The sequence below is a fragment of the Glycine soja genome, chromosome 9, assembly GCF_004193775.1.
Source record: "Glycine soja cultivar W05 chromosome 9, ASM419377v2, whole genome shotgun sequence".
Taxonomy (NCBI): Eukaryota; Viridiplantae; Streptophyta; class Magnoliopsida; order Fabales; family Fabaceae; genus Glycine; species Glycine soja.
Genome location: NC_041010.1, coordinates 37661682 through 37687436, shown reverse-complemented (window position 1 = coordinate 37687436; position 25755 = coordinate 37661682). Strand labels below are relative to the sequence as shown.

The window sequence follows — 25755 nt, the reverse complement described above, 5'->3', positions numbered from 1 at the left end:
ATAGAGAAATACATAAAAGGGTAAAACTATATGTTTAATAAACTTCAATACTATATTTCATTTAAAGATTATGATTAATAAACTTTTACCCCAGTTATAATTTAGAGGTTTTCTTAATCGATAATTTACCACAGAAACAATAGAAAAAAGTAAAAATAATATGATATTTTTAATTGAGTAAAAATACTTAAGTAAAAATAAAAAAATCTCATCATAAATGATTGACCGAGTAACAAACATATAAAATCTGTACTAAAACAAATAAATAATTAATAATAAATAAATCTTGTTGTACATATATATATATATATATATATAGTGATCAACATGTCCCCCCAAAAAAATATATAGTGATCGATAGTTTTTGTTGTTATAATGAAACAATAATCTATTGTAATAAGTGTTTTATTATTGTTAGATTTGCAAATAAATTGAGTTTCTCTTTCATTATGTTCTATTGGTTTATTAATTTAATGTGGTATAAATTACTCTAATGCACTGTTTATTCTTATACTGGCATAATTACATAGTCAAATTTTTCAATTGAACATAGTAATATACGTCACGTATATCATTTAGGGACTAAATTGAAAGTCCTAATTAAAGGAATATATAATGTAACTTAGAAAGACTATAACAATAAGTTGTAAAATATATAACAAAATAGTAATAAGTTGTAAATGTTTAGAGACTAACTTATTCGGGGGGAGTTGAATTCATTTATTTGTTTTATTTAAAAGACAAATTCAGTTAGAGCCAGCTCACAAATTGAGTGAATAAAATGAAGTCTTATTCCATAGCTTCCTCTGAGCTGAGAGAATTCAAAATTCTTGAAACTGTTTCGTCTGTGTTCTTGTTCTGATTCTCATTGCAGCGGTAAAGGGAAAGAAAGTTCGTCAGAGATACATACTCGCAAGGTGATGGAACTTCTTCTTCACTTTCTTTCATTTTTGTTTCTTTTCTTTTTTTCCTTCCATTTAGTTTTGCATCATTTGGTGCATGGTGAATTCTGGATCACCCCATCAGTGTTCAATGCTTCAAAATCTTTTTTTTCAATCATGGGTCGTCATGCACTTCTTTTTGTGTGTCGTGTGTATGAGAGAATGGTTTCTTCTCTTTCAAGATTCTGTTTTATCTCTTCATTTTGTGATCATGAATTATTGTTTCTGAAAATGTGCTAAAAGGTGTCAAATGTTGATTTCTTTTCATTTCCATGTGCAAGCAAATCTTCTTTGGTTTGTCATGGACTCAACTCAACTATGTTCTTTCTGTTTTGTTATGTTATATCTTTCTTTGTGTTTAATATCATTTTTTTTTCATGTATGGATAATAGAAACTAGAAATAAGTCATCAACCGTATGCTTCCTTTGTATCTGATTCAATTTCTGACATTTTTTTTCCTTTTCTTTTTTTTTAGAAACAAGAACGTGAGAGAAATTCTTGATCTTCAAGCTGAACTTAAAAAGTATGAAGCCTCTGACTGAGACGGTCTCTCTCTCCCTCTAGTTGAAATCTTGTGTGCTTAAAAGTTTGTAACTTTAATTTGTAGGTGTTGTTAACGTGAACCAGCTTATACTTTATATGATTCCCATCTAAACTCGTCAGAAACAACTCATGATTTCTCATTCCTGATAAATGATTTATGTTTTTTACGTATTTGTGAGGCTGTGATTATGATTATGCAACAAAAATGAATTGATCTTTGTTTTCCCTTCATCTAGAGGTAGTACGGTATTCTTATGTACTCCCTTTTGTTTGATGAAAGTGTTTCCTTTGTCTTGATATGGCCTAAAGTCTAAACTGTTCCATTCTCAAGGGATGAAAATCTCCAATAGTTATTTAGTGTTGAATATGATAATAAGAGTTTTTGAGCCGTGCATGTGTGAATGTGATGATTGGTTTTCTAATACTACTTTGCATTAATGTGGACATAGATATTGTTGAAATCTGTTGGTGATGGATTCCTCTGGGGCAAGAAGAGCTGACTTAAGAGCCAAGGCAAAAGCTATGGCAGAGAAGCCTCGGGTTCTGCTTGCTGCTTGTGGAAGTGTTTGTGCAGTAAAATTTGGAAATGTTTGCCGTAGTTTTGCAGAATGGGCAGTGGTGAAGGTAGTTCTCATAAAATCAGCTTTGCGTTTTATTGATGAACAAACACTTCCCCAGGATGTAACTGTATATCGTGATGAGAAAGATTGGAGAACTTGGAAAAAGCTAGGTGATCCTATGCTTCACATTGAGCTCTGTAATTGGGCTGAAATCATGGTCATTGCTCCATTGTCAGCAAATACTCTTAGCAAGGTAATTAATCAAACTTGAGTGGTTTTTAATTTTTTTCTATCTGCATTGTCATGAGATGAATAATCTATTATATATGTTCCTAATCATCATGCCTGGATTTGAATCTAGCTTCTCTGTTGTTGAGTACAATGTGTTTGTGTTGGAGAGAGAGAATGCAATTTTTATTACTATGATTTGGAATGACATCGTATCATCTATGTAACAGAGAATACCTTGTTGCTATTGTTGTAAAGACTAGTCCTACACCGTAACAATTAGTTGTAGGAGTCACACATTTAGCACATTCACACAATCACTTGATTGGAACCGTTGAATGAGGATTGGACAACTCATATTTTATTTCGTATATCAAACTTAAAATACACATCCCAGATGTGAACTTATCTTCATCCAACAAAGCTGATTCAAGAATCCATTTTCTTTACCAGTAGGACTCAAGATAGCCTTTTTCTTGGCCATGTGTCTTAGCATGAATCGTTATGTAACTAGAGTTTGCTTAGTTTGTTAGTTTCTATGTAACTAGAGTTAGCTGAGTTAGTTATAGTTGGTTATGAGTTAGTTACCCTTACAACTAACTATATGCTCAACTGTAATAACCATCTTTGTGAGCTAATTCATTCCCTTCAATATCAATTTCTCTCTTCAATATCCACGACATGCATGAGGTTTATGGTGGTATCAGAGCTCTTCCATTGAAGAGTTATGTTGCGAAACTCTCTGCTCTTGCTTCTTCTAGAGTTTTCTTTCAATTTTTTCATCATGAATACCAATTCATCTTCGCAAGATCAATCTTTGAATATCCACAACCCATACTATCTTCATCCAGGAGAAAATCTAGCAACTGCACTGGTTTCTCCAATTCTTGATTCAACAAATTACACTTTGTGGAGTCGATCAATGCTTACTGCATTAAGTGCCAAAAATAAAGTTAAATTTGTCAACAGATCCATTAAAGGATATGCATAAAACCGTACACTTCATACAACTTGGAAGAGGTGCAATAATATGGTGGTTGATTGGCTTGTTCACTCAGTCTCACCTTCGATTAAACATAACATTCTTTGGATGGATGATGCATGAGTCATATTGAAGTATTTGAGGCCGAGGTATTCACAAGGGGATTTGCTGAGAATTTCATAATTGTAGCAGGACATGCCATCTATCAAACAAGGTGATCAATATATAATTGATTACTTTACAAAATTGCATATTATTTGGGATGAATTGGAAAATGATCCAGTTTGTTCATGTTATCCAAAGTGTGTGTGTGTGTGTAATGCTCTTACTAGAGTTATGGAGAGAAAGAAACAAGATCGGGTTATGCAGTTCCTCAGAGGTCTAAATGATAAGTTTAATACTGTTAGATCCAATGTATTGATGATGGATCCCTTGCCTAGCATAGCTAAGGTCTTCTCATATGCTATTCATCAAGAGAGATAACTTGCAAGTAATGATATAATGGGAAAAACTAGTCTGATTAATGCAGTTAACACCAACTCATTTAAATCAGGAAATATGTGCACCTACTGTGATATAGATAATCATACTATCGATAGATGTTATAGGAAAAATGATTTTCCTTAGAATTATGCTTCCAGAGGAGGAAGAGGAAACCAAAGTGGCTTAGGTAGAGGAAACTCAGGAGGAAAAATTGTTTTCCTTAGAATTATTCTGTAGACGTTGTTCCCATTAATTTAGAAATTAAAGCTACTTGCCGACGTAACAACGCTGCAAGAAGAAGAAGGGAGTAGGACACAGAAAGAAGCAGTTACACCTCATCTCCTCCTTCTCCAGATCACACTCAGATGGACGGGGAGCTGGCACGAAGAGTCACACTAGAGGACTTCTGTAGTACCGTCACCCCTCAATTCTTCACAAGTATTGCAAAGCCGGAAGTCCAAGTGACCAATATCTCCTACCCTCACTCTCTTATTCAGATGATTCAGGGGAACCTCTTTCATGGTCTCCCAAATGAAGATCCATACGCTCATCTAGCCTCATACATAGAGATATGCAACACCGTCAAGATAGTCGGAGTTCCAGAAGATGCAGTATGCCTTAACCTCTTCTCCTTTTCACTAGCAAGAGAGGAAAAAAGATGGTTGCTTTCCTTCAAAGACAACAGCTTAAGAACATGGGAAGAGGTTGTAGAAAAATTCTTAAAGAAATACTTCCCAGAATCAAAGACCGCTGAAGGGAAGATGGAGATTTCTTCTTTCCATCAATTTCCAGATGAACCCCTCAGTGAAGTGCTAGACCGTTTCCATGGGTTGCTAAGAAAAACACCAACACACGGATACAATGAGCCGGTACAGCTAAACATCTTCATAGATGGCCTGCGACCTCAATCGAAGCAGCTACTAGATGCACCGCAGGAGGTAAGATCAAGCTGAAGACACCTGAAGAAACGATGGAGCTCATCGAGAATATGGCGGCTAGTGATCAAGCCATCCTTCGTGATCGCACTTATGTCCCAACAAAAAGAAGCCTCTTGGAGCTCACCACGCAAGACGCAACTCTGGCACAAAACAAGTTGTTGACCAGACAAATAGAAGCCCTCACAGAAACCCTCAGCAAGTTGCCTTAACAATTACAAGCGGTAAGTTCTTCCCACTCTTCTGTTATGCATGTAAAAGGATGCCTCACATGTGGAGGGACACATGAGCCTGGACAATGTGCAGTCCAACAAGATCCCTCTCAAGAAGTAAATTACATGGGCATACCACATCACCACGAATTCCAAGGCTACAACCAGAGAAATCTGTCTGGATTCAATCAGGGGGCAACAGGATTTAATCACGGGCCATCGGGATTCAATCATGGATGAAACTTCACACAAGGCTCAACCTGGAGGAATCAAGGAAATCAATACGAGGAGCACAGGAACCAGCCATTGTACCAGCATCCCAGCCAGGGTCCGAATCAGCAGGAGAAACCTACCAACATAGAGGAACTGCTGTTGCAATTCATCTAGGAGACAAGGTCACATCAAAAAAGCATGGACGCAACCATTCAGAATCTGGAGGTTCAAATGGGCCAATTGGCTCAAGAAAAAGCCGAACGGCCCACTAGAACTTTTGGGGCTAACATAGAAAAGAACCCAAAGGAAGAATGCAAGGCAGTGTTGACCCGAGGCTAGAAAAGAGCATAGGAAGAGGGTAAGGCAGAAGAAGAAGACCAGTTAGAGGAATGAAGGACAGAGAAGAAAGAAGAAGAGAAAGAGGCAGAGGAAGAAGAGAAGGAGGTTTCACCTCCTAAGATCAAGTGTCAGATAGCACGAGAGGCCAAGAAGGAAGAATCACTAGCCACCCCCCCTACAGGATCTCCCATATCCTATGGCACCCACCAGGAAGAACAAGGAGTGCTACTTCAAGCGTTTCTTGGAAATATTCAAAGGGCTACAAATCACAATGTCGTTCGGGGAAGCCTTACAGCAGATGCCCCCTCTCTACTCCAAATTTATGAAAGACATCCTCACCAAGAAAGGGAAGTATATTAACAATGAAAATATTGTGGTAAGGGGCAATTGCAGTGCAATAATCCAGAGGAAGCTACCCAAGAAATTCAAGGACCCCGAAAGTGTCACCATCCCTTGTACCATAGGGAAGGAAGCGGTAGATAAGGCCCTCATTGGTCTGGGGGCAAGTATCAATCTGATGCCTTTATCGATGTGCAAAAGAATTGGAAACTTGAAGATAAATCCCACTAAGATGACGCTTCAACTGTCGGACCGCTCAATCACAAGACCATACGGGGTGGTAGAAGATGTCCTGGTCAAGGTACACCACTTCACTTTTCCGGTGGACTTTGTTATCATGGATATCGAAGAAGACACAGAGATTCCCTTTATCCTAGGCAGACCCTTCATGCTGATTGCCAACTGTGTGGTGGACATGGGGAATGGAAACTTAGAGTTGAGTATTGACAATCAAAAGATAACCTTTGACCTTTTCAAGGCATTGAAGTACCCACAAGAGGGTTGGAAGTGCTTCAGAGTGGAGGAGATTGATAAAGAAGACGTCAATATTCTCGAGACACCACAGACTTTGTTGGAAAAAGCCATGGTAAATGCGTTGGACTGCCTAACCAGTGAAGAGGAAGAAGATCTGAAGGCTTGCTTGGAAGACTTGGATCGACAATAAAGTATTCTTGAGGGAGAAGCCGATTTTGAGACACTAAAGAAGGAGGCTCCGTCCGAGAAGAAGAAGGTAGAGTTGAAGATATTGCCCAATCATCTGAAGTATGTGTTCCTAGAGGAAGATGACGCTAAACCTGTAGTGATCAGTAATGCACTCACAAAAGAAGAATAAAACATGTTGGTAGACATTCTGAAGAAACACAAGGAAGCAATTGGGTGGCACATATCGAATCTCAAAGGAATCAACCCTGCTTACTGCATGCACAGGATAATGATGGAAGACGATTGCAAGCCAGTCCGACAACCCCAAAGACGATTGAACCCAACAATGAAGGAAGAGGTAAGAAAAAAGGTGCTCAAACTTCTGGAGGCTGGGCTCATATACCCCATCTCTGACAGTGCTTAGGTAAGTCCAATACAGGTGGTTCCTAAGAAAGGCAGAATGACAGTCGTACGAAATGAAAGGAATGACTTGATACCTACATGAACTGTCATTGCTGGCAAATATGCATCGATTACCGCAAGCTGAATGAAGCCACAAGGAAGGATCACTTTCCCTTACTTTTTATGGATCAGATGTTGGAGAGGCTTGCAGGACAGGCATATTACTGTTTCTTGGATGGATACTCAGGTTACAACCAGATCGCGGTGGACCCCAGAGATCAGGAGAAGATGGCCTTTACATGCCCTTGTCTTTGCTTATAGAAGGATGCCATTCAGGTTATGTAATGCACCAGCCACATTTCAGAGGTGCATGCTGGCCATTTTTTCAGACATGGTGGAGAAAAGCTTTGAGGTATTCATGGACGACTTCTCGGTTTTTGGACCCTCATTTGACAGCTTCTTGAAGAACCTGGAGATGGTACTACAAAGGTGCGTAGAGACTAACTTGGTACTAAACTCGGAAAAGTGTCATTTCATGGTTCGGGAGGGCATAGTCCTGGGCCACAAGATCTTAGCTAGAAGGATTGAGGTTGATTGGGCAAAGATAGATGTCATTGAGAAGTTGCCACCACCACTGAATGTCAAAGGCGTCAGAAGTTTCCTAGGGCATGCAGGTTTTTGCAGGAGATTCATCAAGGAATTCTCGAAGATTGCAAAGCCCTTAAGCAATCTGCTAAATAAGGACGTGGTTTTTAAGTTTGATAGCAGCATTTCAGACGCTGAAGAATAAGCTCACTACTGCACCAGTCATGATTGCACCAGACTGGAGTAAAGTCTTTGAATTAATGTGTGATGCCAGCAATTATGCAGTGGGGGCAGTTATGGGACAGAGGCATGACAAGGTATTTCACGTCATCTATTATGTTAGCAAGGTCCTTAATGATGCACAACTGAATTATGCCACCACAGAAAAGGAGATGCTAGCATTGTCTTTGCCTTGGAGAAATTCAGGTCTTATTTGATAGGGTCGAGGGTCACCATTTTCAGAGATCATGCTGCCATTAAGCACCTGCTTTCCAAGACAGACTCTAAGTCGAGGTTGATCAAATGGGTCCTACTGATATAAGAATTTGACATCATCATCAAGGACAATAAAGGATCCGAGAATGTGGTATTCGATCACCTATCCCGATTAAAGAATGAAGAAATCACCAAGGAAGAACTAGAGGTAAAAGGAGAATTTCTTAATGAGCTTCTTTTGCAGGTTGCCACCAGACCTTGGTTTGCGGACATGGCTAGCTACAAAGCCACGGGAATCATTCCAAAAGAATTTAATTGGAGTCAGAGGAAGAAATTCTTGCATGATGCCCGCTTCTATGTGTGGGATGATCCTCATTTGTTCAAAGCAGGGGCTAATAATCTATTGAGGAGATGCATCACAAATGAGGAAGCACGAAGCATTATTTGGCACTGCCACAGTTCACCCTATGGCGGTCACCACAGTGGGGACAAAACAGTAGCAAAAGTGCTACAATCAGGTTTTTTCTGGCCCTCTATTTTTAAAAATGCTTACGAGTTTGTGCGTTGTTGTGATAAATGCCAGAGAACAGGGGGGATTTCTCGAAGCAATGAGATGCCCCTACAGAACATCATGGAGGCAGAGATTTTTTATTGTTGGGGCATTCACTTCATGGGGCCTCTTCCTTCTTCATACGGGAATGTCTATATCCTGGTAGCTGTGGATTACGTTTCCAAATGGGTAGAGGCCATAGCCACTCCAAAAGACAATGCCGAGGTGGTGATAAAATTTCTAAAGAAGAACATTTTTTCCCGTTTTGGAGTCCCACGAGCCTTGATTAGCGATGGGGGAACACATTTTTGCAATAATCAGTTGAGGAGAGTCCTAGAGCACTAGAATGTAAGACATAAGGTGGCGACGCCTTATCACCCTCAGACAAACAGCCAAGTAGAAATTTCCAATAGAGAGCTCAAGCGAATCTTTGAGAAGACAGTTGCATCATCAAGAAAGGATTGGGCCTTGAAGCTCGATGATACTCTTTGGGCCTACAGGACAACATTCAAGACTCCCATCGACTTATCACCATTTCAGCTAGTGTATGGGAAGGCATGTCACTTACTAGTGGAGTTGAAGCACAAAGCATATTAGGCTCTCAAATTGCTCAACTTCGATGATAATGCATGCGGAGAAAAGAGGAAATTACAGTTGCTGGAATTGGAAGAAATGAGACTAAACACCTACAAGTCATCCAGAATCTATAAGCAAAAAATGTAGGCATATCATGATAAGAAGCTACAGAGGAAAGAATTCCAGCCAGGACAGCAGGTATTACTCTTTAACTCAAGGCTAAGGCTATTCCCAGGTAAGCTGAAATCCAAGTGGTCAGGGTCGTTCATAATCAAAGAAGTAAGACCTCATGGAGCAGTTGAGTTGGTAGACCCTAGAGAAGAGAATTTTGAGAAGAAATGGATCGTCAATGGACAGCGCTTAAAGGTCTATAATGGTGGACAACTAGAGAGATTGAATACCATCATCTACTTGAATGACCCTTGAAGGAAGCCTAGTGTCTAGCTAAAGACAATAAACTAAGAGTTGGCTAGGAGGCAACCCAACATATTTTGTACAAATGTAGTCATTTTTCTGTAATCCTGAAAAAAAAAAAAATAGCCCAATAGGTGCAAACAACAGCAGTAGGGGCGCGAACAACAGAAAAGGAGTGGGCTACACAAAGCCACGCGCTTAGCGCGCATATAGGCGCTAAGCGCGCACATGATGTCATCCGCGCTTAGCACGTACACCCGCTGAGCGCCCAGGTATGTTTTAAATTTTAAAATTTTTTTAAGGGAGGGAATACCAAGGGACGCTTCCCTTGGTGGGCTTAGCGGCTCCTGCGTGCTAAGCGCGTATACCATAACTGTTGGGCAATTTCGAAACTGCCCAACCCCTCAACTTCCCTCTGCTCGTTTTTAAATTACAGCGACATCAATTTTTCTCCCTTTCCCCTCTCCTGCGCATTCTTACTCCCTTTGCACTCTTTCTCTGCGTTTTCCTGCGAACATACTCACCTTCCTAGTCCTTTCACGCAATTTTCACAAAAAGAGGTAAGATTTGGAATTTGTATTGTTGCCAAAATGATTTGTAGGTACCATCACACTATGCCCTACAAAGAGGCTTAGCGAGAACAGGCAACTTCGAGAAGAAAGGGGAGCACGCTAATCCTGCCCAGACAACAGATGGAACACGATGCACCGAGGCGCTAAGCGCGCTCATGACTTTAACAAACGCGCTAAGCGCGCAACCATGACGCTAAACGCGTGCCAACAGCAGCCAAGAAGAAGGCGCTAAGAGCGGCTGGGCCTTCAAGCCCATCAGCCTTTGTTTTACTGTTTGCACCCCCATTTTACTATTTGCAAAGAAATCATAAATGTTTTCATAAAAAAATACACACTTTCATAAATCATACTTAAACCTTTTCATGAGTAAACATGTATTTTCACGAAAGGATATAACAATTCTTACTTGAATGTTTTTTTTTAATAGACGTATGCTTTTTTTAAAAAAAAATAGAACCTTTCATTAATTGGAAAATGTCACACTTGCATAACAATTAAAATATTAAAATGATAATAAAAATGAGATACAACTTTTCAAAAAAACACATCCTTTCATGAAAAATTACATACTTTTACATTTAAAAGATACAATATTTTATATTTATATTTATATTTATATTTTTTCATAAATAGACAAATATTTTCATAAAAGAATTTCTTGTATACTGGCATGTTCTCATAAATAGACATGTCCTTTTACAAAAGGATACAATCTTTCCTTAATGGAAAATCTCTCACACGGGGGCGGATTTAGACTTGGTTGACAGGAAAACAATCATAAAAAAATTATTTAGCAAATATAATATATAAATATATAAAAACTGAAAATATAATGATGAATTAATAAAATATAAAATTCAGATAGTTTTTTTTTACAAAAACATAGAATTACTATTAATTTTATAATTTAAAGAGTCAAGAAATAAAAACTAATTTATAATCAAGGGCGAACCCCAGGATCAAAAATTAGGGAGGACAATAATGACAAGTTTTTAGAAAATTTATTTTTATTTGTCACTTACAACTGTCATTAAATTGGATAGAATTGCTTATATATTATGAGTTGCTTAATTATTATCAAAAAGGGTATAGTTATTTTATACTTAGTGTTGTAAATCCTTTATTACTGATCTCTACAGACAAATTTTTTGACTGAAACTTGTAAGGATATATTTGGGTATCATTTGAGAACATAAGATCCTAAGTTACTATAGTAACTAAACTGTGATAAAATATAGTATTTAAATAAGATTTTCTAAAAGAAGATAAGATTGTTTTTTTATATAATAGATAAAATTTTGATTAATTTGATAATTTTTAAAAAAATTAACAAATAAAGACATATTATAAGTAACATACACAAAAATATTATATAATAACAAAATTTAGTCAATAATAATTTTTAGATCAGATTTCTTTAAAACAATAGTGAATTCTATTATTAGGGAATTCTATAATTATGTAAGTATAATAAGTAATAATCTATTGAACTTGAAATTTAGAAGAAGAAAAAACCAGAGGGGGCCACGGCCCCTCCCCTAAACGTGATTCCACCCCTGCTCTCACATATATAGCAATTAAAATTTCTAATAAAAATAAGTAACTTTTCTATAACAGGCGTAATGCTTTATTTATCCTGTTAACCAATTAGAAATTTATAAAACTTTTTAAATAATAATCATAAAATTTAATAAATTTATTATACATAACAACTCATTGGTGTATTCTAATTAAATTTATAGAAATATCAATAAAATTTAGTAAAAAATATGTATAATTCTTTCTCGAATCCCTAATTACCTTGAAAATAAAATGAATAAGATATATTTTGCACCCCTATTTTTTAATTAACATTAGTCTTAATCTTATGTTTTAAAAATTAATAATTTTGATCATATATTTTTTTATAATTTATTGGATGAGAGACGAAAAAATCAGAAATCTAAAATAAATCTTACCAATATAAAATTTATCATCCGACAAGTAATTTACTATAGTCATAAATAACTGGTTCATTGTATTATTATTAATTAAATGATAAAAAAGAGAGAGAGAGTCCTAAATAAGGAAAGAACTGTCCTTATCTCTTTGCTATTTGAAAGTGCCGTCTCTGAATCCCTAACGGAATCTATCTGATCACAACTTGCGTAAATGTATATACTTACCCACGGCACACAATCCTAGCCATAAAAAATACCCCAATTTTATTATACACAAAATTTCAAAAACTGAAAGTTAAACAACAACCATTGGATAGAGAAACCGCACCTTGTGCAGTTACTCTCAAACTGCACCAGATCCTCTTCCTAAAAAAGCCTAGTCAGTAAATGATTTTACAATCCAACAGAACACAAATAGAACTTGCACCATGTTGCTGTCACAAGCCAAACTGCACAACAACAACAACAACAGCATCTCCAATGCCATTAACATGAGTATGAAGAACAAGGGTAACAACAACAATAACAATAATCATTGTTCACCAGCTATACTTTACCTCTACCCTTGTCTTGATGGTGTTTTTGCTGCCCTTGCTGCACACCTTTACTTTAAGGCCACTTCATTATTATCCCCTCTTTTTTTTCCCAACACTGTCTACAACCCCCTCAGGTTTTTGCCTCATTCAGTATCTACTCTTTGTACCCTTCCATTTTGCTTTCAATCATTGCTATGCTTTTTTATTCATGTATATATTCTTTTTTTGTCTTGGATTGCAATTTTCAGTGCTGAAGATCTTCCTCTGAATGAAATTGGTGATCTTTATCTCTTAGATTTTGTGGGGCCTGATGGTTTTGTTCAGGAAATCTCCACCAAAGTTCCAAGGTGTTTACTTTCATTATTTCTGTTTTCCTATTCTCAAGATGCATTTTTTGAATTTTTTTTTCTTTTTCTTGGAAGCATTATTATAGGATTTAGTTATCTTTGTGTTGTGTTGTTTTCTTGGGGTGTAGGGTAATTGTTTTGGACCATCACAAGAGTGCCCTTGAGATGCTAGGCAATGAGGCTTCGCTTGGTGAGAATGTGGTTAAGGTTATTGACATGGAGAGGAGTGGGGCTACTATTGCTTTTGATTACTTCAAAGATAAGATTTTGAGTCCTGATGTTGCGGTTAAGCACCCGTCAGTGCACGAAGAATTTGAGCGTGTCAGGCAACTTTTTCTGTATACTGAAGATGGGGACCTTTGGAGGTGGAGATTCCCAAACAGCAAAGCTTTTGGAAGCGGTTTGAAGGATTTGAACATTGAATTTGATGCCAGGAAAAACCCTTCCTTGTTTGATCAGGTAATTGCTTGCTCTTTTTGCCTTACATTGTTTTTACCAGCCTTTCTGCTTTATCATTAGAATTTGATTGGAATACACTTAACAAGGTAAAGGATTTTTACGTTGTTATTCAATCATGGATTGTCATATAATTCAAAATTGTTGACTTTTGTAATAATTTCATTAAAAGTCATGTTTCTGATAAATTGGTTTATAGTGTGAAAATCTTTATGCTAACAGTGTATCAAAATTAAACTCTTATTATTATTGTCATTATTAATTATTAATATTATTCGAGTTTGTATTACTGTTGTCTAATTGAACATGCGCATTGATAAGTTGCTTGAAGATGTTTTTCTCCCTTGTTTTCTGCTATAACTTTGTCCATGAGTTCATTGTGGCGATTCTACTTTATTTACAGTAAGTAGCTGGCATAAATTTTCACTGCCTCAGTAGGAGGGATAGTTCTTTGTTTTACACTTAAAATGTGGCTGGGATAATAAGTGAATGCAGGATAGATGCCACCAAGATAATGAGATGAACTGACATTGTTTGTTCTTCCTTTATGCATATAGTTGAAATAACTGACAATCTTGTGAATTATGGCAGTTGCTTTCACTAGACTTGGATAATATTATTAGTAAAGGCAAGCTGAGCTTATCAGACAAGCAAAAATTAATCGATGAATATCTCAGGAAGTCATATGAAATTGCCCTTGGGAATGCTGAATTTGGTCATTGCCTGGTAATATGGTTGTTTTTCCCTTCTTTTAAAATCCTTCTACTTCCTCTCCTCCTTCCTTCTATGCCTTGCTTTTGCAGTCAAATTTCTTGAAACCGTCAATCTGCAATTTTGGTTATGCATGTATCCGCTAATTTCTAATACATATGTTGAGTCTTTGGTGTGTTTTGTGACACCCTTATCTTGGTTAGAAGGAGGGAACAAATGAAAATGTTGTTGTTTTCAACTATCTGTATTTCTAGGCTGTCAATGTGGATACTGTTTTTTCAGAGTTGAGAAGTGAATTAGGACATCAATTAGCTACTAAAAGCCAGAAAATGAATTTGAGGTTTGTTCGTTTAATTTTCTTGTCACTGTTAGTTAAATCATATTGCTGTTATTTTCCATTTGAGTTCTTGGAAAATCCCTTACTTAGTGATATATCCTAGTTGTAGTATTACAGAGGTTATGCGGTAGAAATTTAAAGTTTTTCTTCTTTCCCTCTTCTCCCTAACAAAACTTTATTGAGAAGCATATTGAGGTGAGTGTTGGAGATTCCTCATTCACTCTTGACTAGTGATATAGCCAAAATAATGTATATATGTGAGGAGCAACTCTTATCTTGAGTTACCTTTTGGGATTGAATTTGGTCCGAATTCAAATTCAAAGACGTAGGGTGAGGATTGTCCCTTACATATATACACTATTTTAGTCATATCACTAGTCAATATGAGATCTTCAACAACAAGGGCGATGTGTTAATTTGATTGAGTTCAGAAATTAATTTATATGACTAGGTATGTATTTCCTCCTAGGAATTACTCCCTCTATCCCTAATTATAAGATCCTTTTCAAAAAATTGTCTGTCCCTTTTTATACGATCCTTTTTTAATTTTAGATGTATTAATTATTTTTTTTCCTATATACCCTTACTTAATTTTTGTCTCTCCAAACATTAATGAGAAACAATCAAGTGGATAGAGAAATAAGAAAAGGACAATTTTGGAATGATTGTACAAATAATTGACAAATCTAATGTGATTAACTAAACTAACTATTTTTCTTAAGGGACTTGAATTAGTTAAAAGGGTCTTCTAATTAGGGACGGAGAGAGTAACTGTGTAATAGCGAAAGGATTTTCAAATTCTGAATCTGGGCTTTCTACAGGATGAAAACAAGGGATTTTATAGAACTCTTTCCTTTATTATCTATGAAGGTGTTCTGAGAATAAAAGGAAAAGGAAGATGAAGCTGAGAGTGGGGGTGGGGAAAAAGTGGGGAAAAAAATTAAAGAATAGAAATAGATGCATATGCAGTAAAAACTCAAAATTTCAATAATTCTGTAGTTTTATGGTTAGGCACTCCTATAATGGGCAAGGGCAGCAAAGGGAATTATGTAGGCTATGACAAACTTGCATAAGTGGAAATAAGTATTGAAAACATTGTGATAAAGTTAGAGGCTGAGTAGTTCTTGGATAGGCAGTCATTTGGTAATTTTGGGGAGGCTATTGCCACATGGCAGAGAAGTTTTCCTTCTCTGATTTGTTTATTTTCATTCTCAATTTCTATACTTTCAGCATAGTGCATATTATCATTGTAATTGGATCACTGTTGTTTGAGTATTTTCTCCATTAAATAGTAAAATCAGTTTCTGTCATATAATGACTGCCTAATTTATTTCAAGTACAAAATTCATTGGTTTGAACAGATAGTTATGCATTGGAGAATGACTTAGTTGAAATCAGCGGATAATTAAGAATATATCCAGAATTTCTAAAGGAGCAGATAATTAAGACAGTATAGATTTACTTTCAGGATTTATAAGGGACTCTTGATGGAACTCAAACATGAATTTCCAGTCCATTCTATTGTTCACTTAGTGGTTTAAAGCTTGTTTCACATGTTCATACATCTTGTGATCTTGCAAATGCATTGACCAAGAATCTATATGATCAATTTCTTGAAATCGTATACCAATTTTTTACTTGTAGGGGGTATTGGTGCTTTTGTGTATAATGTACCAGATCTTGAAAATGATCAAAGGCTAAAAATAAGTCTGAGGAGTGTGGAGAATGAAGATACCACGCCTATCTCTCAGGTTGTTTCTTTATCAAATTGTGCTCATAATTGCATCGTCAATGTGACTCTTGTTAGTTATACTCGTAAGTCGTACCTAAAATCTTTTTCTCTTCTGTTCGGAATTTGGAGGTGGGGGACATCGAAATGCAAGCTCTTTCATGTTAACAGCAGATGAATTTGAACAATGGAAGGTATGATTGGATTTTTTTCACTTGACATGGAGAGATGAAGGAGTATACATGATGTTGTGTAGTGTGAAATCTTTAGATAGTTCTATCAATTACTGTATTATGCAATTCTCTTAACTATTTTTTGGGTATCAATGTAGTTATTTATTCTATTATGCAATGTAAAATAATGTTTGAATAGTCTCTCCAATCATCTATAGATTTATTTGGATAATGTCAAGCCTTGTCCATGTAACATTTGTAGCATTAGAAATCAACGATTTCAAAATTACTTGACTAAACACCGTGTGTCTAAAATCTCCCTCTTCTCTTCCTTGTTCTATTTTTGAAAAATGTTGTTATAATCAAGTTGAGACTTGTGCTGTCAAGTGGAGGGTTCTCTTTCTTTCTTTGTGGAGCCGCACATAAAATCGGCAGTTAATTGAGATTAGAAGCACTAAGACGAGTTTGAATCCAATAAAGGTTATGGTTGGAAAAATTGGCTGAAAAACTCACTTTTAAAATAGTTGAAAAATGTAAAATGATATAAATAACATTTAAAAAGGTAATGAAAAATAGAATAAGTATTTTAAGGATAAAAATAAATAAAATATAAAAATTAGAAGTTAACATTTAAAAAATGTTACTTCAAGTAGCATTTTAAAAATGTTAGAAGCTATTTAAAAATATTTGTTTATCAAATCATTAAACAAGTTTTTTAACTAGTAAAAAAAATTAGAAACTAACTAAAATGATTTGTCAAACATTAGTAAAAAATGAGATGTAAAGTTGATGTTCAACTACTTAAATGGTCTGCCTATTCGTCAAGATATGTACTTTCTAAGGTTTATATCAAGGAGACTTAAGTTGGAACTTGAGATATGGATGGTTCTTGGGTGAGTTAGATCTTGATTAGGAGGTGGACTTATAATATTTGAATGTAAATTAAAATATGGGTTATGTGATGAAAAAAAAGGATGAGTTTGTTGTTTTCTCTTTTTCTTTTGGTTCCTCTATTTTCTCATTTATTTTAATAAAAAGAATAAAACCATTGCAAATATTTTTCTTTGATGAAATAAAACCAAGAACAAAATACAATAAATAGTGAATAAATAAAATAAATGAGAAAAAATTGGATAATATTAGGTGTTAACAAATATATGTATTTAGTATATTTTTTAGTATCAAATATAAGATTTATAAATATAAATTATTTGCAAAATATCTTGTTGGTTGTATAATATGCATGATTTTAGTTTTTATTTAATTATTTAAAATAATAAATTTAATTTGGATAACTAAATGTATGAATAAAAGTGTATTGAGTAAACAACATTAAGGTTTTAAAATTACATTAATATGCATTTTAATTTTCCTACTTTAAAACATTTAATGAAAATTAATGATTAAAATAAGAATATTTCTGATATATAATTAATAAAATTAAAATAACAATTACTTAAAAATTAACAAATAAGTTAGTCTTGTGTGATATTGAAAATGACAAAATCTCTTAGATTAAAATAAAAGATCTAAATTAAAATTTAAACTAAAACTTCATCTGACCAATAAATTTTAAAAAAAATTATCAAATAAAAATTAATTTATAAAAGATTTCAATTATTGTTACCCGTCATCATCACCATCAGCATCTCTGCCTTTTTAAAAAAATTTAAAATTAATGAATGAGTGTGATGCCTGTAAAAAAATATGAAGAAGAGTGGTGCTCTTAGCAAAACTATTTCAGATAGCTCCCTAAAATTTGGCAACTTGGCTGCATGTGTATAAGAAACTGCAAGCAATTTGGCTGGTGCGTGAGCGTGAAGCAGTGAAGCCTTGAAGGATCATCCTGTTGATTTTATTTTATTTTTTTTGCAGTGGAAAAACTGGTTTTATTGAATGACATTGGAATCCATTACATCATTTGAAATATGAATGTCCACTTGATTTTCCTTGTCTCTTGGTGAATGAAAGGCCTCGTGCAAGGATTCTTCTCTCGAATATTTCTGCACTCTTCCACAATGGTGTGGAAATAACTCCTGCCACTTTTATCTTTACTGTGCCATTCATCATTTAGTCTCTTGCAATCAGTTTCGGAGACAGAAATCATAAGCAACTTTTAGATATTCGATTTGTAATCAATAATTACTTTTTATTTAGTAATTTATTTTTAACAATTTTTTTTAGTCCCTGTATATATTATTTTTAAACCCTGAAGGGATTAAAAGAGATTAAAATGATATTGGTATGGAGTAAAAGGGATTAAAAAATGGTATGTGCCTAGAGTAAAATGGAATGTTTAAAGTATACGAAAAGAAAGTTTTGTAATTATAAGAACCAAATAACTAATTAAACCTTTATAGAAATCTGTCAATAAATCTGTTTCATGGAAATTAACTTTGTGACAGCAAAAGGATTGCCAACATAATTCTATTGTATTATTGTTAGGCACTCCTATATGGCTATATAAATAAGGGCAACCAAAGCAGGGATTCATGTAAGCTAGCTATCACAAACTGCATATATGGCAACAAGTGTGAAAAGAATTGCGGCTAAGTTAAAGGTTGTGTGGGATACAAGGGGAAAGGGGAAATGAGATAGGTTGGTAATAATTTTTTTGGGGTGGTTATTGCCACAGGGCAGAGAAGTTTTCCTTCCCTGGTCTGTTTCTTTTTCATTCTCAATTTCCAAACTTTCCGTGTATTACCTTTGTAATCAGATCACTGTCCAAAGGAAATTCAGTTCCTTTCCTATCACATAATCACAGCCTTTTTTTTTTTTTTGAAGTACAATAGTCATTTCTTTGAACTAATAGTTTCTCATTGGAAAATGATTTACTTAAAATCAGATTGATGAATAAATTTCAAATTTTTTAGGATATATATCTGGAATTTGTAAAGGAGTAGACAATTAAGAAAGTATAGAATTGCTTGCAGGATATTATAAGAGAATTTTACTGATGGAACTCAAACATGATATTTCCAGTTCATTCTATCATTAACTTAGTGGTTCAAAACTTGTTTTAACATGTTTATACATATTGTGATCTTGCAATTGCATGGACCAAAAATCTATATAATCAATTTCTTGAAATTAAATACCATCTTATCATATTCCTTAACTCTGAATATAAAATATAAGAATCTGTTCATACATACAATGTGTATACACAGAAAATTAAACCATGAAACTCAACTATGATACAAAAGAAAAAGGATGAGATGATTGAAGTGCCATAATTAGTGGAAAATCAAAACAAAATATTTGTATCATCTTCACCAAATCATTTATTACAACTTTTGCAAACAAAGTTTACTGTTTTCTTATTGATTACTCATCTTTGCTATACGTTTATTTTTACTTTTAGGAGTATTGGTGCTGTTGTGATAAAGTACCAGAGGTTGAAAATGACCAAAGGCTAAAAATAAGTCTGAGGAGTGTGGAGAATGAAGATACCACACCTATCTCTCAGGTTGTTCCTTTATCAAATTGCTAATTGTATCTTCTATGTGACTCTTGTTAGTTATACTTGTACCAGTTATCTTTTTCTCTTTTGTTAGGAATTTGGAGGTGATGGACATTGAAAAATGCCAGCTCTTTCATGCTAATAGCTGATGAATTTGAATAATGGAAGGTGTAATTGGATTTTTGCACTTGACATGTGGGAACATGAAGGAGTTTACAGTTACACATGTTCTGTATGCTGCTCACATTGCAAAGCTGCGTGAAATGTTTTAATAGTTCTATCAGTTACTCTACTTTGCAATTCTCTCTTAACTATTTATTGGGTATCAATGTTGTTGTTAATTTTTTATGTAATTTAAAAGCATGTTTGAATAGTCTCTGCAATCATCAAAAGATTTCATTTGATTAAAATTTTCTTAATGTTAGTCTTGACTGCGTAAAATTGTAGTTTAAAAATTACTTGAGTAAACACTGTCTAAAATTTTGGTAAAACAAGCTTAACATAGTTAATTATACATTCAACTGCCTTTCACTGCTAAAATTCCTTCTCCCAATGAAAAAACATGATGAAACTAATTGACACTTGAGTTTTGATTTATATTTATTCCACAAATAACACCCGGATCACCTCGAGATAGAGGTTAGTACAAAAATGTATAAAATCAATGCTATAATATGACCCTAATTAACAAGCCCACCAAACCAAAACAAACCAAACCATCCTCACCAATTAAGTATAATAATAATCAGAAAAACAAAAGTTAAATCTCTTAATAACAGTTATATGGCAAAGGTATAAATATTTTATTATATGATGAAATGTATGTATATATATATATATATATCCAGCTCCCAAGTTATTCACCACCAATCTGGCCTGCCATTAGATCTTCAAAATATATTAGTTTGTAAATGTAACATGTGACACTTCTTCACTACCAACCATTGCTGCATTAGAAGAATACCATGCATCTTCTGTAATGAACTGCATCCATGAATCATCTTTGTCCTCCTCTTCCAAGCATGATGATGATGCCCCTGGTATGTCAGGTGACATGGTTTCACACTCATTAATTATGGTTTGGGAGCTTTCAATTAGTGATATATTACATTGTCCTTGCTCTTCAATATCAGAACAGATTCCATTTTTCTTGAACACACGACACAATGCATAAGTATCCTGCAAGATAGTTTAACTAGTGTGAAAGGAACTTCATTTGGACTTTTGTTGGTGACACTTTTTCTCTTTTGGGTTTATATAAACTAATGAAGCCTAAAGTAACGCAAAGAATGATAGTGTACGATTTTCCTAGCTACCAATTGCTTTTTGTCTTTTAGCCTACATTTGAAATTATCAATTAAAGCAGTGCAGTCAAAAATTGAGGCCTAAACGGATCTACACATACAATGTGGTAGTTAAAACCATATATAAAAGACAATCTCTGAACAAGTCGTGACATAAAGATTCAAAGACCGCTGAATGTTTTGTCCATGTTTCTTATTAAGAATATATTAATAATGCTGCTACTGTATCCTAATCAAGTGGACACTTTTAGGTTACTAAAAGGGTGGAACATATATTATGTTAATTACATTGCTAAATTACATGCTAAAATTAATCATCATGACCCGGTTGCCACATCCTGGCTTAGACATTTACTTATAACGAATATTTGTTTGGTATAATTGACTGGTACCATCCCTCTCCTTTTTATTTATTTTAATTATTTGCAAAATTTCTGGGGTATAGTATGGTACCTATTAGTCTGTTTTGGTGTTTAGGAATAAAGTATAAAGTGACCGACATAGAATGAAAGTGATGGGAGAATTGTAGATGCTTTATGAGATGCACAAGCTTTGATGGCTTGTAGAATCTAATAATTTCTGGATCAGGAATAATAAGAAGGTTGAAGAGATAATAATGACAATTGACAATGACACCAATAACTAAAGAATTTTAATCAAGAAGGGATATGGATCATAAGCAGGATAGTTCTTTTGTCTCATTACATTATATATTCTATTTTACATGCATTATAATAAAGAAAGGACAAGGTGTAGAACTTTGTCATTTTAGAGGTATTAGAGTAACACAAGTAAAGAATATGTCAGCCATACATTTATAGAGTACCTACTATAAACAACATAAAGTAACGAGAGAGAAGGAATAAAGCTCCTACGAAAGTTAAGGCTTTCCATGCATGCCATGCAATTTTCACGTTCTTCTACTGTCCAAACATGTACAATGTCTCTCATGTGCTTCATTTATTTCTACAGTTTCAAGTTCTATTCTCACTGTGCTTCTAGTGTGACTCTGATTAACCGATCATCATGGGAATATGGAACTAAAGCTTATCTATCTTTTTTTTCTCCTTCTTGTCTTTGGTGTAAAAGAGGGGCTGAAAATAATCAATGAAAAATGCTTTTGTCACTACCTTAAGCATCGAACTTCATTCTTTTTAGTTCAAATATGCGATGACAAGTGTGTAAAGGGTCAGGTGGGCACCAGAGGCTAGTTTTAAAGACAACAAAAACATTTACTTTTCTAAGATGTGACTTGTAAAGCTAATTTGGAAGGTGTAACTAACTAATTCGCCATACTCATGTACCACATCCACCTGCCATTCCCTCATTCTCCAAGGCCTCAAAATCATCTCCAGTTCTTAGCTTATTTCACTCCATTGATTGCAGAAGTTAGAATAAAAAAGAATTTAAACTTAAAGTGGACAACTATTGATTTTCATAATAATAATAATAATAAAAGGAGTTTTGACTGCCTTGTGAATATGTACAACATGACATGACAAAGTGACTTCACAAGTTGCATAATTGGTAATGCATTTTTTTAAGAAATAACCATTTTTAAAACTAACCTTAACTAATATCACTTGATTGCAGAAGTTAGAATAAAAAAGAATTTAAACTTAAAGTGGACAACTATTGATTTTCATAATAATAATAATAATAAAAGGAGTTTTGACTGCCTTGTGAATATGTACAACATGACATGACAAAGTGACTTCACAAGTTGCATAATTGGTAATGCATTTTTTTAAGAAATAACCATTTTTAAAACTAACCTTAACTAATATCACTTGATTATGACAACTGATGACTGTTTATCTCTTCACACTGTTTTTCCGGTCTTTTTTTAATCATTTTTTATTGAGTGAGTAGGCATTAATTAAAAGCTTTACAATATAGTGCTATCATATATCTATTTAGAATAATGTTTTGTGGACACCAGATGCTAGTTTAAATCAAGTAATATTGATAAGAAAGGAGCCACAATTCGAAAGGAATTGATAAGCCAAGGGAAGAGATGGCCACAAGGATTAAGGTCTTGTCTCCTTGTTTCTTATCAGATATGACGTCACATGAAGAAAAAATAAAAAAAATACAAGAAGTGTGGATGTATCATTGTTAATATATTAATATTAATATTGGTTCGAATATATAATATACCTGTAATCCAGTGGTGTCTTCACACTCTTTGTCATCAAGGCGATACTCATGCATTACCCAGTCAGTTCTGATCCCTTGAGGAGCTCTGCCTCTATAGTACACCAAAGTCTTCTTCATGCCAATAGGTCTGCTTTGGCATGAAACTCTTCTGTCTTTCCCAGTGGACTTCCAGTACCCTGCACGAGTTGCTCTATTTGTCCTAAACCCATTCGGGTATTTCCTATCCCGGGGTCCAAAAAAATACCACTCTGGGTCTCTACTTGGCAAAAATGATTTCTCTAACCATGCAAAACAATAAATAAAAAAAATGTTCCACCAAAATCAGCAAATTAGTCAAACAACTTTGCTTAATTGAAAATTAATGTAGGTTATATATATAGTGCATCAAAATAATAGTAATATGAAGAAAATGCAAATAGTAAATAAAGCACATACATGATCCTCCAAAGATATAGCTAGTGGGTAGAGTTTTTCCATATAGATTACGTACCTATCCTAATGTGGCACTTAATTAATATATTATAACTAGATAAATGGCAAACACAATTTCTAGCATGATATTGGAAAATGAAAATTGTGAATGTGCAAGCCAAATGGGAGTTATAGGTAATTAATTAAATGGATGAATGACAAATAGGAGAAACAAAGTATTCGGAAGAATCGAAGGGTAGTTATAGGAAGAAGAAGAAGAAGAAAACCTGCTAATTCCCATGGTTCACATTTGTAGAGATCAACTTCAGGAATGATATCAAGTTCAATTTCTTGGCCATTGATCTTTCTCTTGAGATAATAGTTGACAAGCTCTTCATCGGTTGGATGGAACCTAAAGCCAGGTGGTAATCCAACCGGTGACATTTTTTTTTCTTCTCTTCTTCCCTTCTTTCTCTTCTTATTGTAGCTTCTGCTAAAGAAAGTGTTTTCACTCATCACAACCATCATTGCTTAAAAATAGAGCTAAAGGAACCAAAGTTCCTTATCTTTGAGTTTTTTTCTCTCTTTTTCTTTTACAGATTTTACAGATTCTGGCATAACGTTTGATACAAGCCTTTTCCCTATCACTTGATAATATATACTTCCTTGTATGTAGGTACTTCCATTTAAATCATACAAATCCTCCATAATCCATTGCTTTCCTTAATATATATACTTTAATTGATGGTCTTTTTCTTTCTTTTGTGAGAACGTTTTGAAACAAAAGAAGACTGGCTAGTCATTGGCCTATAGAGGGAGGGATCTTTAGAGTTCAAATTATAAACTAATTAAATGTATCTTGGTCAGCCAATCAGTAATACAAGCAGACACAGCAAACTTTTTAGAAGCAGAAGATAGGTTGATATATAATTTAAATAACGTAGCAATTTAAATAATACTACTAAACTAGCTAGCTTAGTATATAACACCCTGTCCTGGTCGTTGTTTATTTAATTATTGAATAATACGCCTTAACACAGTTGTGTGATGATGATTGAAACAATTAAATTGATTTTGATATCCATGATGCTAAAGCTGCAGTTTATTGAAATTGTTAGTTTTTTCCGGAAATGATCCATATGCTGATGCATGTATCATTCTCTTTCAACATTTGTCATGCTTCTTTGTTCTATGAAATGCAATTTTGTTTTTTAGCTTAAACTTTCAGGATGCTATGCTACATGCTAAATAGATCACTGTATTTCAAGAAATTAGTATTTGACTCAAATGGCTAACTTCCTTTAATAAATACTATTGTTCTATACACACATATTTAAAGATCAAACTCTTAATTATATACTTAAAGAGCTTTATTTGTTTACTATATATACCACACTATGTCGGTATGTATTTTGGATCGAGTTAAGTAAAATTGGTTTTATAGAAATAATTTTGAATCATTCAGTGCAATAAGGATTTTTTAAATTAATCACAATCATAAAGTTTACCTTGAAACGTGTGTAGTGAGAGGAATAGACTATAAGGCAAACAGGTATTTAAGTAGTACAATAGTTTGCTAGTTAGGCTGAGAAACTTTACATAAGACATGCGGTGCATCGAGAACCTGTTTGGCTGTCTCAGAAGAATATCTAGTAATGACTAATTTCCCACACTTACAGTTACATGTCCTGAGAATATATATACACATCAAAGATCATGTTGGTACCATCACAACCTAAGATTTCCAACACTTCAAATCTCAATATCTTAATTGTAATTAATGTTGTAAATAAAGAATAGGATTCAATTCCCGTAAAATAAGCATGAGTTTAGTAGTTTCAGTTATTAACGACAAAAACAAACGTTGTATTTCAATCTAGTATGTGCTTTTGTTACACGTACTATTTAGTTATTCTAAAAAATATAAGACCGAAAATATTATCTTACTTTTGTTATTATGTAAGAAAAAAAATTAATCCTAGATATATTTTATTTTTGGAAAAAAAAAACATAATATCATGTTTTTATCATGTTTTATTAATATTTGGTCCTGATAGAAGACGCGAAAAAAAAAATTCATGAAACAAGAATATCTCCTATGAGTAAAAATTTATATATATCTTCTTACAAATCACTGTCACACTAGTCTTTTATTGCTCTTCATGATACATGTTTAATTTTATTCCTATATTTTATAATAATTTTTCTTATCCTTATAATGTTCCTCTATTAATTA

The 25755-nt window shown here is 34.2% G+C and overlaps 4 protein-coding genes across 6 annotated transcripts; 3 read left to right on the top strand and 1 right to left on the bottom strand.

The window, feature by feature from the left end:
- Nucleotides 1-1956: 1956 nt before the first annotated feature.
- On the top strand, nucleotides 1957-2316 carry LOC114368458 (phosphopantothenoylcysteine decarboxylase-like). The gene has a single exon (XM_028325721.1). The coding sequence runs from the start codon at nucleotides 1957-1959 to the stop codon at nucleotides 2314-2316; it is 360 nt and encodes a 119-aa protein (XP_028181522.1).
- A 3317-nt stretch (nucleotides 2317-5633) lies between these two features.
- On the top strand, nucleotides 5634-6440 carry LOC114368457. Its single transcript, XM_028325720.1, has one exon. It carries the CDS (start codon nucleotides 5634-5636, stop codon nucleotides 6438-6440), a length of 807 nt encoding a protein of 268 aa, XP_028181521.1.
- A 5746-nt stretch (nucleotides 6441-12186) lies between these two features.
- LOC114367427 lies at nucleotides 12187-16413 on the top strand. 3 transcript variants are annotated; one of them, XR_003657194.1, is made up of 6 exons: nucleotides 12188-12562; nucleotides 12677-12775; nucleotides 12904-13234; nucleotides 13823-13957; nucleotides 15924-16030; nucleotides 16141-16413. XR_003657194.1 is itself a non-coding variant. In XM_028324607.1 (5 exons), the coding sequence occupies exons 1-5, from the start codon at nucleotides 12321-12323 to the stop codon at nucleotides 14228-14230; spliced, it is 813 nt and encodes a 270-aa protein (XP_028180408.1). In that variant the 5' UTR covers nucleotides 12187-12320; the 3' UTR covers nucleotides 14231-14873. The 3 variants fall into 3 exon arrangements, 2 of the variants coding, with proteins under 2 accessions (XP_028180408.1, XP_028180407.1); XM_028324607.1 differs by lacking the exons at nucleotides 15924-16030; nucleotides 16141-16413 and adding an exon at nucleotides 14225-14873 and having other exon boundaries at nucleotides 12187-12562; XM_028324606.1 differs by having other exon boundaries at nucleotides 15924-16413.
- Nucleotides 16414-20210: 3797 nt separating this feature from the next.
- LOC114367420 (NAC domain-containing protein 86-like) lies at nucleotides 20211-24119 on the bottom strand. Its single transcript, XM_028324599.1, has 3 exons — nucleotides 23807-24119; nucleotides 23109-23386; nucleotides 20211-20823 (listed from the first exon to the last, which is right to left on the bottom strand). Exons 1-3 carry the CDS (start codon nucleotides 24045-24047, stop codon nucleotides 20545-20547), a joined length of 798 nt encoding a protein of 265 aa, XP_028180400.1. The 5' UTR covers nucleotides 24048-24119; the 3' UTR covers nucleotides 20211-20544.
- Nucleotides 24120-25755: the final 1636 nt, after the last annotated feature.

Bases quoted from the DNA above. Each gene is read 5' to 3' on its own strand.
- LOC114368458 (XM_028325721.1), top strand. From the start codon at position 1,957: ATGGATTCCTCTGGGGCAAGAAGAGCTGACTTAAGAGCCAAGGCAAAA.
- LOC114368457 (XM_028325720.1), top strand. From the start codon at position 5,634: ATGGCACCCACCAGGAAGAACAAGGAGTGCTACTTCAAGCGTTTCTTG.
- LOC114367427 (XM_028324606.1), top strand. From the start codon at position 12,321: ATGTTGCTGTCACAAGCCAAACTGCACAACAACAACAACAACAGCATC. The intron at 12,563-12,676 runs GTTTTTGCCTCA...TGCAATTTTCAG, and splicing joins ACTGTCTACAACCCCCTCAG to TGCTGAAGATCTTCCTCTGA. The intron at 13,958-15,923 runs GTAATATGGTTG...TTTTACTTGTAG, and splicing joins CTGAATTTGGTCATTGCCTG to GGGGTATTGGTGCTTTTGTG.
- LOC114367420 (XM_028324599.1), bottom strand. From the start codon at position 24,047: ATGATGGTTGTGATGAGTGAAAACACTTTCTTTAGCAGAAGCTACAAT. The intron at 23,387-23,806 runs GTTTTCTTCTTC...TTGCATGGTTAG, and splicing joins TGAACCATGGGAATTAGCAG to AGAAATCATTTTTGCCAAGT. The intron at 20,824-23,108 runs GTATATTATATA...ACTATCTTGCAG, and splicing joins AAGACACCACTGGATTACAG to GATACTTATGCATTGTGTCG.